Source organism: Canis lupus, chromosome 31 (assembly GCF_048164855.1).
Source record: "Canis lupus baileyi chromosome 31, mCanLup2.hap1, whole genome shotgun sequence".
NCBI lineage: Eukaryota > Metazoa > Chordata > Mammalia > Carnivora > Canidae > Canis > Canis lupus.
In genome coordinates this window covers 27,927,729-27,942,917 of record NC_132868.1, presented here as the reverse complement: position 1 = coordinate 27,942,917, position 15,189 = coordinate 27,927,729, and the positions used below count along the sequence as shown (strand labels likewise).

Here is a 15,189-nt window from a genome sequence, read left to right as displayed (position 1 = left end):
CTGCGCCACCCAGGGATCCCGTGGATTATAAAATTTAAATGGCTATTAACTTTTTCTAAGACTTGAATGGCAAAGGGCATTTTGTCAGATTTTTATTATCCATAAATTTTAGTTTTATAATATTTTAAATTTTCTGTATTATAAAGGATATCAGTATTTAATTGAATATTGAGCAGAATAAATTCTAGACTTTAGATAAATAAATTCTAGAGCAGAAAAAATTATAGACTAAAAAAATGGTCAAGATAGTTGAACCACTTACAAGGGGGCGGGGGAGTTCATTCACTTGGATTTTATTATGATTTTAATGAATTTTTCAATGACCATTTACCATACACACACTCTGGAGTACTCACCAAAGAGAAATGAGACCCAGATTTCCCTTCAATAAATTATAGGATAAGAAGGAGACAGACTCATAAATAATAATTATGATATACTGTAAGCAGTGCTCATAGTAATAATAATAAGCATAAAATATTATGGGACACAGATAAGATAATGGTCATTTATTTCTATAAAGGGAGGTGGTCAGGGAAAAGAGATCATATCTGATCTGAACCTTGAAGTATAAGTAGGAATTTGCAAGATGGATGAGGTAGGGAATGGTGTTCTGTATTGAGAGATGAGTAGAGAGGAAACAACATAGACCATTTGTTCTATTCCCTTACCCCAAAACTCTACTGCATATACAGGCTAATACAAGCAATGATGATAATCTGTTTTGTTTCTCATTATAGGGCACTTGAATTGGCTGTAAAATACAAAACACATGTTGATACAGTTCTTGCGTACCGTCAAAAGTTTTTGGAGACATTTGGTAAACAGGAAACTAATAAACGATACTTGCAGTATGCAGAAGGTGTAAGTATTATACAGTATTTTTATGATATTGTCTATGCTTTATAAGTTATATGTAATATTCATCTTAACAAGACAAAACTGGAATAATTCTTGCCATAATCTCCAAAAAATAACTTTTTGCCTTATGATATTATATTTTGCCTATATAGTTTTATTACTGATTTTTTTTCTGGAATCTTAAAGCTATGTTTTGATTAAGTCTGTTTTCATAATATTTAATTTGTGTTAAAGTTGGGTGCTAATTGATATTTTTATGTAAACAATATAAATGGCTGGGATACAGGTTTCTGACTCCTGAATTTTGTCTTCCACCAGCTGCCCTTTCTGCTCCAGAGGAAATACATAAACACATAGAGCACTGGCCAGAAAAATGGATACTTTGTCACTTCGCAAAATTCTAGGGAGAGGAGCCTAGCTCAGGGAGACTTCACTGCCTAGAACCAAAGAAGGCTAAGCCTTTGCCTTTCAAATCCCTACCAAAATCTCATGTTTTATCTTTATAATTAGAAGAAAGTCATCCTAGTACATATCAGCCCACAAGAAGGGTGGAGCAGTTTGCCCAAGTGCCTAGAGCAGGACTGTTGCAGTCACCTGCTTAGATCCTTCCAGGCTCAGACAACAGAAACAGAGTTCCCCTCTAGCCATGCAGACCCAAGAGCCTTGTAATCCCAAGACAGGGGCAACCTTGCTCCCAGCTCTGTGAACTAGTTGATTTTTTTTTAGCCTTTTATTCATTCACTTATTCAAAAAACGTTTATGAGTGCTCACTCTGGGCCAGATACTATGCTGGATGCCTAGTCAGATATGGTTTCTGTTTTTGTGGAGCTTATAGACTATATGGGAGTGCTGCTCCTTGGAGATAGAATAAAATGGAATGTCCTGACCTGTCCTAAAGGGCAGGGTAAATTAGAGGAAACCTGGGAAAAGGAAAGAAAGTACCTACAGTTTCTACTAAAGCCAACATTATCATTTACCAGATGACTTGAAAAACTGTCTTTCTCCTTATAGAGAAAAACATAGTTCTTCCCTACTACGAGTCTTTCACGAGTCTCCTTTATTATTCACACAGAATACTTTGCTTCTGGTCACCTATTGTGTGGAGGTTTTTCCCCATGCCAACCAATTCTCTAACACCAGCTGGGTGTCCTATAATTTAACTCAATTCTGATACTACCTACCCAGAGATAGCATCAGATTCCACAAATAAAGGGCTCAGTCCCACAGGATTGCTTCCCACCCCCATCAGATGTGGTTGCAAGCCCAGGTTATCACCTGGGCTTCTGACTGACCAGATATAGATCAGAGATCCTAGTAACCCTGGCCTAGGTTTCAGCTATTAGACACAAGTCCAGGTTGTTAGCTATACTTCCGACTGACTGACTGACTGACTATAAATCAGAGGTTCTCATGTTCACTTTCCGTTTTGATTAATTTGCTGGAATAGCTCACAGAACTAAGGGAAAACATTTACTTATGTTTATTTAAAACATAAGTTTATTAAAGAATATGATAAAGAATACAGATGAACAACTGGATGAAAATATACTTAGGGCAAGGTTTGGAAAGGCCCTAACCTCAGGAGCTCTTGTTTTTTGGGGGGTTGGTGTGAGTCACCCTCCCAGTGTGTTCATCAACCCAGAAGCTCTCTGAACCCTGTGGTTTGGAATTTTATGGAGGCTTCATTACATAGGTATGATAGATCATTAACTCCATTTTCAGCACATCTCCCTTCTCAAGAGGATGGGGGCAGGACTGAAAATTCCAAGCTTCTAATCATGGCTTGGTCTTTCTAGTGACCAGCCCTCATCCAGGAGCCATCCAAGAACTCAACTGTAGTTGTCTCTTTAAGACAAAAATGCTCCTATCACTCAGGAAATTATAAAGGTTTCAGGAGCCCTGTGTCAGTAACTGAGGTCAAAGACCAAATATTAGAACAAAAGATGCCCCCTAGTCTTCTTATCACTTAGGAAATTACAAGAATTTCAGGAGTTCTGTGCCAGGAACTTGGAGCAGAAACCAATATATATATTTTCTATTATCTCACACCATATTTAGAATACTGAATGTTGTGATCTACATGTTTGGGCTTCAAACAGTTCTCGAGGTAGTAAAGCCTTTGGGGCCATTCTTATGAGTTCTGCAGTGCAACTTCAACATCTGGATCCAGGATAGACACAAGTTGTCTGTTTCTTGATAGGAAGGGGTGTATGTTTTTTAAAAAAGATTTTATTTATTTATTTGAGAGTGTGCATGTGCAGGGGGAGGGGCAGAGGGAGACGAAGAAACAGATTCCCCCCTGAGCAGGGAGCCCAATGCGGGGCTCAATCCTAGGACCCCCAGATTCTGACCTGAGCTAAAGGCAGACACTTAACTGACTGAGCCATCCAGGTACCCCAAGAAGGGGTGCATTTTATAGATGCTCTGCAGACTTTTTTTTTTTTTTTTTTTTTTCATTTGGAAGTTCAGTACTGAAAATGAATCCTCTGAGAGTTTGGGCTATAAGAGCTTGCTCTACTATTGGGACAAACTCAGAGTCGCAGAGACCTCTGAGGATTGCACTCTAATTCATAAAATATGACAGCAGCCACCACCACTACAGTGCTAAGCAGCCCAGAGAATCACTGATTACTTGATCTTTTTTATCATGGTTTTGAAAATATATGTTAAAACTGAGCAACCATATTAAATATATTTATTGCATAATTTTTAAGCAGATTCATGCTACTGTGTTTCTTCATCACCCTTGCCATCAATGTTTTTTTCAGTATTTTCACATTAGGTGCTTTGGAGCACAGAGAAAATATGCTGCTCAACGGGGAGCCTGCTTCTCCCTCTCCCTTTGCCCCTCCCCCTGCTTGTGCTCTTCTCTCTCTTTTAAATAAATAAAAGAAAGTATAATTCTTACCCTCAAATTTATATCTTATATTATAATTAAAATGATATTTTAGATAGCAACAACTTAACATTTTTATCTTTCTTACTATCTATGTATTCAACTGTTACCAATCACAAGAGTGGCAAAAATCTTCAAAATGGGATAACCAGAACAACATATACTTTTTGGGGTATTTGAGGTTTTTTTTTTTAATCTTGAAACTATATAGGTTACTTTGACTTTCCTCTTTTTTTCTTCATTAATATAATTTGAAAGCTATCTAGAAATTACAAAGCAGTATTTTAAGAAGAAAATTATTTTTTACTTAAAAATTTCCCGCTATTTATCTAATCCAAAATTTTGATTATATAAACGTTTTAGTTGAGAACTAAGATTTAAAGAGACCATTATTAAAAACTGAGAAATTAGGGGAGCCTGGGTGGCTCAGTCAGTTGAGCATCCAACTCTTGGTTTTGGCTCAGATCCTGATCTCAGGGTCGTGAGATTGAGCCCCACCTCAGGCTCCTCTCTGAACATGGAGCCTGCTTGAGATTCTTTCTCTCCCTCTCCCTTTGCCCCTCCCCCTGCACTCATATGCTCTCTCTCTCTCTCTCTCTCTCACACACACACACAAACACAAAATGAATAAATCTTTTTAAAAACTGAGATATTCTAGATATGTGATGAATTCTGGTGGGCTCACATGGCATAATGCGAAAGCTTGTAAGAAGTTAAAAGTTTCATATACATTTGTATTAATGATCCCTGAAATGTTATTTGGGCATTTCTAGTTTCAAATATGGAAATGTGGGATTCATACAAGATGAACTGTCTTCTGAGACCCCACCCCAACTACCAGAGTCATTCTACCTGGCCTACAATAGTGTTCAGTGGAATTTGTAAAATAATTTTCAATTCTGGCAAATAAAATATGCTTGAATATATTCAATCTACCGAATATATTCTGTACAAGAAGAAAAGTAGAAAAACCAGATGTTTAAAATTTTATTCTAGTAGAAAGAAAATAGTGGAAATATAACAAACCAACTGCTTGGGAGCAGAATTTCAGAAAGTATAGAATTTTGAAGAAGATCCAGAAGAGCCAACACTCTAGTTCAGACAAATCACTCTAGGCATAGCTACTATCTAAGCTCTTTTGCAGGTTTTACGGCCTTATGATCTTCTGAGGTCTGAGACACAAAACCCAAGAGAAATTGTTAGGTGATAGCTCATCTGCTAGGTAGTTACCTCTTATTCATTCAATATTTATTGAGCACTTCTGGCAGATAATGTATTCCTCTTGCTACTTTGAATATAAAAGTAAACATGGCAGACACTGACCCCAGCCTTAGGAAGCTTATATGCAATGGAAGTGATAATTATACAGTTGCTAATTTCAATTGTGATAATTGCCTTGAAGGTGCCATAAAACTCTATGGGTGGGGAAACTGACCTAGATTGGTGGGGACTAGCAAAGACTTTCTAAGCAAGGCAAACAATATTTGCACTGAGCTCTCAAGAATAAAGAGTAGAAGCTGACTGGGGTGAGAGGGGAAGAGAAACTAGGGGTGGACATGTCCCAAGTAGAGGAAAGGATCTTAGGTGAGAAACAGTAAACAAAGGGAGATTGACTTAAGGGTTTCATAGGGCAAATTAAGGATATTGGTCTTTATCCTAAGACATATATGAAATCACTGAAATGAAGGAACATGATTGCTTTTCCCTTTTAAAATCCTGATTCCTCAAAATAAATGGAAAATTGAGTTTTCTACAAAATTATCTTGAGTAGGATTTTGTCAGTCAGTGAAAGGATATGATAATAAGAGCAAATGCATGAAGTGTTGAAAGAATGGGAAAGGAGTCCCTAGTAACCACTCTGGATCTTGGGTTCTGAGTAGTTGGAATATTGGTTGCAACCAGACATTGAAGAGTCTTAATACCATGTTAAGAGAGTAGACTTCACAATGTAGACAAGGGAAGACTTGGAATTTTGCAATCCAGATAAAGATTTGAAAGATAACTTCTGATGTAGAAGATGGATTTTAGGTAAGAATAGTGATTAGGAGACCAGTTAGGAGGTTAGTATAATAGTTCCACCAGGAGATGGAAAGGGTGTTAAATTATTATGTAAGAAAAAAATTGGATTGGTTGTAAAATCAAGAGAACACTGTGATTGGGGGTGGGAGGAGAGGAGGTTAAATTGGTTAGGCAAGACATTTGAGAACAGCTTGAACATTTCTAGGGTGAGTGACTGGTAGATGGGAAGGGTACCATTAATCTAGATAACATGAGAATATGCATGTTTTAGTCTTTTTGAGTTGGAATACATGAAAATATACATTTTTTGTTGAAGTCTCTGTGGGGTATCCAGATGGAGCTATCTTCACGGGCAATTGGAAATATAATTGTGAACATTGAAGGATATTGACAAAGGAAGAATCAGGACATGATAAAGAAATTTATGGTCATGACCAAGTACACATAGTTGAAGCTATGTGAGTTAATGTGATCTCCTAGAGAAAGTATAAAAAAGTTGTGGTTGGAACCCTGGTGAATACTAACAGTTAAGAGGTTGTCTAGGGAAAAGATACAAGAGGAAAAAAAAGATGACTGGGAGGAACATTTAGAAAGGAAAGCACAAACCAGAAGAGAATGGAATTGTACATTCTGAGAGGTTTTTCAAAGAGCTGTGGTCAACAAGGTCTAGAGAATGCTTCTACATCAGGACCTTTTTTTTCCCTTTTGTCATCGTGCTATTCCCTGGATACCCATGGACTTACTTGTCTCTTGTAGGTCTTCATGTCAGCTTCTCAGGGAGGCCTTTTCTTACCACTCTATTTGAAACACAATATCCATTCTCCCCCCACCCTCCAACTCCACCCCTGGCACTCACTATTTCCCTTCCATATTTTCAGAACTCTTACCATTTCTCACATTTTATATATTTTTATATCTTCCACTGTTATCTTTGCTTATCTTTCTGTGAAGAGTGATTTTTATTTTTTGTTCACTGCTGAATCCTTGCACCTAGAACAATCTTTGGCATATAATAAGCACAGATATTTGTTGAATGAATAATTGAATCATATATAGGATGAAAAATGAAGACACTTGATGGTGGCAGGAGTGAAAAGTTTATGAAGTATAGTAGGAACACAGTCATTATTACAGTGCTCTGGGGCGAAAGAGTCAGGAATGAGAAGGAGAAAGAGGGTGGTAGTTTGCAGGGAGACAGAATTGAAGGGGAAGAATGATGAGCAGCCAGTGAGGAGACGGATGTTGAATTATGTAGGTAATAACTGCAGATAGATGTCCCAGTGAGTGGAAGATGGGATCAGGGACGTATGTGAAGAGGTTGGCTTGGGACAGAGGGAAAGAGAGATGGATACGGATGTAGGTAAGTTTGTGTGAAGAAGGGGATTAAATGAATTCATGTCTGATGGCCACTGTATTTTTTGTAAAGAAGCTGATTTTCAACTGAGTGTAAGAGAGGATGGAAAGCTATTTGGTATGATTTTGAAATGACTTCTACATGAATAAGAAGAATTTACCAAGGACTAGAATAAGAAGTGCCAACTAGTACTGACACTCCCTATAATAGAAAAAGATGTGTCTTAGTGTAGAAGTCAGTCACTTGAAAGCTGTCATGAGTACATCCTTATCTGAAACCCAGTCGTAAAAATATTCTAAGAACTAAATTATCAGTAGAACACTATTCTAAAACTGGATTAATGCCAAAATGAAAGTGAAACATTTATTTTCAATAGGATAGCTATCAATTGACACTCTCATTTGTACTGTAACAAGTGACTAATATAGACGTCATCAATTTACTTGGCGGACTTCTGGTGCAACAGAGCAACAGTTGTTTAGTGTATGGTCAATAGATGATTTTTATTTTGATGGATTTGAGAAACATATAAGTCAATTTAAGGCTGGAAGAACGCCAAGGCATTAATCAAGTTTTGTCTTTCTCTTTGCAAATGTTTTGTTAGACCTAGAAATGAGTGTTTTGCCATTTAAAAACATCAAGTTCTGCCCCGATGGAAAAATGAGTTTTTCAAATAATCTAACATTTGTTCTGCCTTGCAATGAACTGTCACTTGCATCTTACCATAGACATTCATCTTCTATGAGTAAGAGGGATTCTTTTAATTCATCTATTTTATAAACAAGTATGTGGAATTATCATTTTTTATAAAGTGACCAAAATATCCACAAATTACTGTACAGAAATTTAGTTGAAGGATATTGGAATAAAAAAGAATCACATGCTTAATGCCATCAACTTCCAGCACAAAATAAAAGAGGCATGGGTGCGCCTGTGTGGCTCATTTAAGCTCTAGCTCTTGATTTCAGCTCAGGTCATGATCTCAAGGTTGTGGGAATGGCCTGCTTCTTGCTCCACACTCAGCGAGAAGTCTGCTTGAGATTCTCTCTCTCCCTTTACCCCTCGCCCCTGCACTCTTTCTCCCTCTTTCTCAAATAAATCTTAAAAAAAAAGAAAAAAGGCATGAAGTCCTGATAAGATTAAATTAATCTCCCAGTTACTGGAAATAAATCTGCTAAGGCAGGATGTAGTACCTCATTCTGGTTTAGTGCTACTTATTTCATTCAGCTCCCCTATATGGAGGTGAAACCTATTCACTTTGGCTCAGTCTCAGTTTGGGTTTATTTCATTGTAAATCAGAGTTAGTTTAATCTAGGACCCACTTTTTCTATGTCTTGCCTGAGAGAACACACATTCCTAAAGTAGTGATCTCCACACTTTTTTGAAACAATGGAATGCTTTTTCCTAAAGAAATTGTTCATAGAACTCAGAGCAGAGTCCATTGCTAACACCAAGTGTAATGAGTTTAGGGAAAAGAAACGCAGGGCAGGGGGCACTGCATCATGGATCAAATGGATCAAAGGGAAGGACCATGGGTGCTCAGTTGACTCTTGATCTCGTTTGAGTCCCATGTTAGGCATAGGAAGTTTGAGTTTGTAAGTTTGAGTCCCATGTTAGGCATAGGAATCGAAAAAAAGAAAAGGGAAACAAGAATGATACCACTTTTCAGTGATTGTTTTTGCATGTCCCCCAGTCTTGCTACCTACCTTTAATACCTTTCTGTCATTGTCTAAACCATCACCGTATCTATATTACTTTAAAAATTGTTGAAAAAAGACACTTTTTCAGAGAGTGCTCAGGAGAAGAAAATGCTCCTCTATCTTTTCTCATAGGCATCTAATGGAAACTTCAGTATATAAGTGGTGAAGTACTAACCCATTTGAAACCTGGCCTCATGGCTAGAATCTTGTCCATTTTTCCTCTTGTTTCACCTTCTCACGCCTGTCCCTCAGGCACCCATGCAGAATCCTAAGACTCTGTGGGACTCTTTAGATGTACCTACAACTAGATTTTGATCTTTTGAATCATAATGAGAGTCTTTGCCTTTTATTGTGGTAATTGTTCTATTTGTTCTTATTCTTAAAGGTATTTTTTTGTTGGAGCATTATTTCTTAATTTGTCTTTCATGCTCTCCTTTTCACTACTGATTTAGAAGCCATCAATTCTATTTTTCTCTGCTCTTGGTTACCTTGAATTAAGCAAAAATATGTTATACTATATCAGTATGTTTCTTCTTTTCTTCTTTTGTAGCTCCAAATAGATTGGGAGAAAATCAGAGCCAAAATTGAGATGGAAATTACTAAAGAACGAGAGCGCTCATCAAGCAGCCAGTCTAGCAAGAATGTAGGTCTAAGGCACTAAATTTCTTGCTTACTTTGAAGAAGTTTTTTACCTTTTGAAACTAATTCTGATTAACCAAGGATAATCATATTTTCATTGCTAAAAAAAAAAAGTAGAATCTTTATAAGCATTTGCTGTGTATTTAATACTAAAAATACATTCAGAAAGACTAATCACAAAATAATTGATGTAATTTCATTGTTTATATATTTTAGTCCAATAATTAGCAATATATCCTTATATGTTTATGACACACCTGTGTAGTGTTGCTTATGTTCCAGTTTTTTGTCCATTATTTTATACCTGAATCTTCAGCGTGAACAAATACTAATTCTGAAAATAAAACATTGGACTCTTTAAAATATATGTTACCGTTAGTTTTTATTTGACCTCTAAATTGTAAGATGTTCCAAAAGTTTTTTTATACAAGAAAAATACATGAGGATGGATTTATGGAAATGTATATATATTTGTACATCAATGTTCATAGCAGGATTATTTCACAGTAGTAAAAAGACGGACAAAAAATGTCTGTCAACAGATGAATGGATAAACTAAATGTGGTATAGACATACAGTGGAATATTATTCAGCCTTTAAAAGGAAGGAAATTCTGACACATACTACAACATGGATGAACCTTGAAAATACTGTGCTAAGTGAAATAAGCCAGACTATTGTACCCCACTTATATGAGGTGCCTGCAATAGGGAAGGTCATTGAGCCAGAAGGAATAGTGGTTGCCAGGCACTGGTGGGGAGGTGGAAATGGGGCTTTATTTTTTAATGAGTACAGAATTCCTGTTTGAGATGAATGAGTCTGGAAATGGACAGTGGTGATGGTTCCACAGCATTGTGGATATACTTAATGCCACTGAATCATACACTTAAAAATGGTTAAAATGGTAACTTTTGTTATATATATCTTACCACTATTTTAGAAATATATCTAGAATGGGCAAGAAATATTCTTCTCACTCCTCTCCTGACTTGAGAATGTTTAGGCACTAGGTCTTGGAGTCTAAATTTATGAAAAACTTAAATGATAAACGTGTTGGATTACTTTGATTCTTTATATCCTAAAATTATTGCCACAGGAGCTTTCAAACATTAATAACACAAATACTGGGATGCCTGGGTGGCTCAGCAGTTGAGCGTCTGCCTTTGGCTCAAGGTATGATCTTGGAGTCCTGGGATCGAGTCCCACATCGGACTCCCTGCATGGAGCCTGCTTCTCCCTCTGTCTGTGTCTCTGCCTCTCTCATGAATAAATAAATAAAATATTAAAAATAATAATAATAGTAATATAAATACTACTTAGAAAGTCCTCCATGAAGTAAATTTTGGAAAGGTAGATAATAGACTGGGTATATGCATATGCATTGGAAAGAGATTACCTCTCTCACTCCCATTTTAATTAACATATTTAGGTTTCTTTTATGAAAATGTTTGTCATTTCAACATACTTCTTTTCTTTTCTGGAATGTTGAAATATTCTGTTCTTCACCCAGATGCTGGGTATAAGAGTGAATTCAGTTTGTGAGATATGATTGAACAGTTTACTTATAAATTGTATTTATTTATATATGTTTTATATTATATTTCAATAAAAAGTTTAAAAAGAAAAATGATTAAAAGGATAAATTTTATATTTATTTTACTAAAATTTAAACAGTTAAAATAATAAAAAAAAATAAACACTTAAAAAATATAATGAAATATGTCTGCGTTCTAACAATTCTGATAACAACAAGGTGTTCTACTACCCAGAGTTAGTGTCAGGTCCCACAAATTAGAGGACAAGATCCCCAACTTGGCTGCTCTAATTTCAGGTGCCAGCCACATGCAGGGACCCCAGGATACCCACACTTCTAATTTGGCTGCAAATTTGGGGATTCCTACCATGCCCCCTTTGGGTTTGATAGTTCACTAGAGTGACTCACTGAGTTCACTGAAATGCTTTACTTTCAAATGCAGTTTTATTATAAAAGATACAAGTCAGGAGCAGCCAAATCAAAGAGATGCATAGAGCCAGATCCAGGAGAAAGGAGAGGTCTGGAGGGGAAAGTGGGGAGGCATAGAGCTGCCATGCCCTGTCTTCAACCTTCCTGGTACATTGATGTGCTCACCAAGCAGGAAGCTCTCATAGGCCTTGCTGTCCTGAATTTTTTTTATCAGGGTTTTATTACATAGGTATAATTGATTAAATCACTGGCCATGGGTTTTATTGCATGGGTATAGTTGATTAAATCACTGGCCATGTGATTGAACTCCTCCTCTCCCTGGAAATCAGGTGGCTGAAAGTTTTAGCCCTCCACCATGTGGTTTTCCCACTGATCAGTCCTGATGCTGAAGCTATCTAGTCCCCATCTCACACACACACCTCATTAGCATAACAAAAATACTCCTATCATTAAGGAAATTCAAAGAGTTTTGGAAGCTCTGTATCAGCTACCCCCTACACACCTCACCTCAGACCTGATATATCCTTTATTATGTCACAGGTCATCCCCTGGTCTTTGACCACAGGATCTTTTATGGCAAGGTACATACCTGACTGAGCATAAAAGACATAGCAACAAGAGTCAATGTGGGGTAAGGATAGGAAGCTATTGATCAATTCCCCAATACATTTGATTATCAATATCAGTATTATCTTTCTAATAATGCCAGTGTGTAATAGCATATCACATTATGATAGACATAACCCGAAAAGTAAGAGTCAAAAGACACTGGCACATTTCTAGAGCCCATCCAGTCTCTAATAATTAGTCCATTATATCCTAGGACCAGAATGTCACACAGAGTGAGGGCACATAGGTTTGCAGGCTTCCTTCCATTTAACTTGGTCAAGTTCCCAAAGCAGGAGCGGGCTCAGCTTCACACGTGCAGGCATCTGGAATAATTGAGCTAAAAGACAATCTCATCTCTTGCTCTGAGCTTCTTTCTAAGCATTAATACTGGAATTTTCTCATTGCATGACCAATTTATTCGTTCCTTATTCTTAACCACTATTCCTCCTCTGCATTTATACCCAAACCTTTTCACCTTTGGAAGGTACCCTAGGTTCAACCATTGTGCTGGTTTAGATTGCAAGCAACAATACGAGTCTAGCAAGTGCCTCCCCTTCCCATTCATCTAGGGTAGGGTTATGCAGGTACAAACCTAGTGGGCTATTTCTACCAATAGGCAATATAATTTATTCATTGTTAGCCTCAATATCACCAGATAGAGTGAAAGCACAGCTCACCCATCAGGCCCTTAGGAATTCTGACAAATATTTTATAATAGTTTGTTGCTTAGGAGTCATTCCTCCTTCCAGCAATACAGTTGCAGCCTTGGCCTAAGGGCCACTGTGCAGGTAGGAAAAAGAAAGTTAAGGTGATGTGGGAAAAGAAAAAAAAAGTATAGTTGGCATACCAGCATCCTCCCCCAACCCCTCCACCCCAGATCCAGAGTAGTAGGAACACTCCCCTAGCCTCATGTTGAGTGTGAGCACACACTCATGAAGGCTTTTAAGCCAGCCCTTCTTGCCTCCATCTCCCCACCACTTAGATAACCAATGTCTGCCTGTCATAATTCCTTACCAGAGTACTACCCTGAGGAAGGTACAGTAGTCCCCTTTCATCTGTGGTGTTGATTTCCACAGTTTCAATCACATGTGGTCAACCAAGGTCCAGAAACAAGCATTCCCCCTTCTGACCTATTGTCTGAAGGTCAGTAGTAGCCCAATGTCACAATGCCCACATCGTTCACCTCACTTTATCTCATCACATAGACATTTTATCGTATCATTGCAAGAAGGATGAGTACAGCACAATAAGATATTTTGAGAGAGAGGGAGAGACACCACATTCACCTCTTACTGTAGTATATTGTTATATTTATTAGTAGTTATTGTTAATCTCTTACTGTGCTTAAGTTATAAACTTTATCATAGGTATGTATGTAAAGGAGGGAACACAGTATAAGGTTTGATACTACCTGCAGTTTTAGGTATGCACTTGGGGTCCCAGAACATACACCTGTGTGGACAAAGGGGGCCTATTGTACTTCTCGGCCCATTGTAAGATATGATGGCTGTAAAATGTATCCCTTGGTCTGAAGAAATGCTATTCAGGGTCCAAATCAGTGCAATATCTTCTGCTCCAGTTCTTTGATAGTACTCTGAGCATTTGCATCTACCACTGCATAAGCAAAGCCCAACTCAGAGCCAGTGTCTATCTCCCATCAGGACCCACTTTTAGCCCCGCAGGGCTACCGGCATCAGTCTGACTTGCCAGCTCTGTACAAGGACTCCCCCCAGGGAATCTTCCCCATAGCCACCTGCAATCTCTAAATCTCTCTTGTTGGCAGACAAAACAGTTCCTGTTGACATTTTGTGCCTCTGAGGGTGCAAAAGGAGCATGTCTAGATACAACCTCTCTGCATTGTTTCAGTTCCACTCACTCCATTAACCCAAGTGGCTACCTCAAGTGAGCACACTTGCTCGTCCATTCCAGGCATCTTCTGATGCTGGAAAGGGGTTCTTCTCACGGGCACTGACATGGCCTACTTGAATGCACCCTTCAGATTCCCATAGTGATTTCCATAGGGTCGTGCCCCAGAAGGGCACCCCTTTAATAGGCCAATCTTCCGTTGCCCTTCTGCCTGACCATGTATGTGGCCGAGCCATTGACCACTGCCTGTGAGTAGGTCAAAATCCAAACATGAGAGCAAACAGCATGCAGTGCAGCTCACTGAGCCAATTTGTGTTTACCTTTTTCAGTCAGAGTGGTGGCTTTCCAAGCTGAATGCTGTGTGTTCATGTTGAAACTGCCACCCATAAGCCAAGCAGCTGTTTGTTGGTCTGTTGAGAGCTGTTTACAGGCTCTGCCCGAGTCATGATAGAATCCTGCAGCTCTTCTCATGGTTCCAGGGTCGTTTCTGGGGAAGAGAGTCTAACTGCTCATGATATGCTGTGTAACTCCATGCATTCCCTTGGTGGTGTGTTCTGCACGCACCATGTCTGTTTTATTATGGAACTTTTCTGGGCACTGCCTTCCTAATTACTCTAACATCACCCAAGACATCCTGGGTATTTCAGGTTTCAAGATTATTTTTATATCCTTAGTCAGAGGCACTTTCAATTAATGTCTAATAGCAAGCTAGTAACTGCTCCTCCAAATGGAAATTCTCTAGTCCAAAATACCAATAAGTCATGGATGGCTGGGAGGTGCTTATGGGCTTTTGCCACGAGCCCCAGTTTATGCTCCACATGTGGCTGTTGTGCAGAGGATTTGTCCATACCAGCCCTCTAGTCTCTCTGTTCTATACTGCATAAGCCTGGGCGATCTTAGTCATTCCCATTTAGTTTATCTAATGACTGTGGCTTGAAGGAAGGATTTACATGCCTTCTGTTTCACAATGCTAGGTAATGTTTCCCAGTCAGACACAATATCCGTTCCCATAATTCATTAAGAGTCATAACCACTTCACATAAAGATTGTTCAAATCTATCAGTTTTTGTCCAGACTGTCACCTTAATCCCATCAACCCTTGCATTTCTCTTCCCTTGCCTCATGGAATCTGGTCACATCATTTTCCCAGCATATCAATGTGTTTACCAACTAGGGAGGTTCTCCTAGTCTCAGTGTTCCAGGTTTTGTTGTGGTTGTTTTATTTTTATCATTTTAAAATTTTTATTTAAATTCAGTTTGCCAACATATAGTATAACACTAG

The 15,189-nt window shown here is 38.2% G+C and overlaps 2 protein-coding genes across 8 annotated transcripts in view; one reads left to right on the top strand and one right to left on the bottom strand.

The window, feature by feature from the left end:
* Positions 1-9,832, top strand: part of IFT80 (intraflagellar transport 80) — a 123,085-nt gene extending 113,253 nt beyond the window's left edge. For all 6 annotated transcript variants that reach the window (XM_072807903.1, XM_072807905.1, XM_072807901.1 and 3 more), the window contains 2 exons: positions 741-864; positions 9,381-9,832. In XM_072807903.1, coding sequence (XP_072664004.1) covers positions 741-864; positions 9,381-9,491 — 235 coding nt within the window. In that variant the 3' untranslated portion in view covers positions 9,492-9,832. The remainder of the gene's footprint in view (positions 1-740; positions 865-9,380) is intronic.
* C31H3orf80 (chromosome 31 C3orf80 homolog) overlaps positions 1-15,189 on the bottom strand; it is a 56,996-nt gene that overhangs the window by 22,919 nt on the left and 18,888 nt on the right. The window contains exon 2 of one of the 2 annotated variants that reach the window (XR_012021983.1): positions 13,544-14,394. The exons of the other annotated variant lie outside the window; for it this stretch is intronic. The gene's annotated coding sequence lies outside the window, so the exon portion shown is untranslated. Of the gene's footprint in view, positions 1-13,543; positions 14,395-15,189 lie in introns of those variants that run through there. 2 annotated transcript variants of the gene reach the window in all.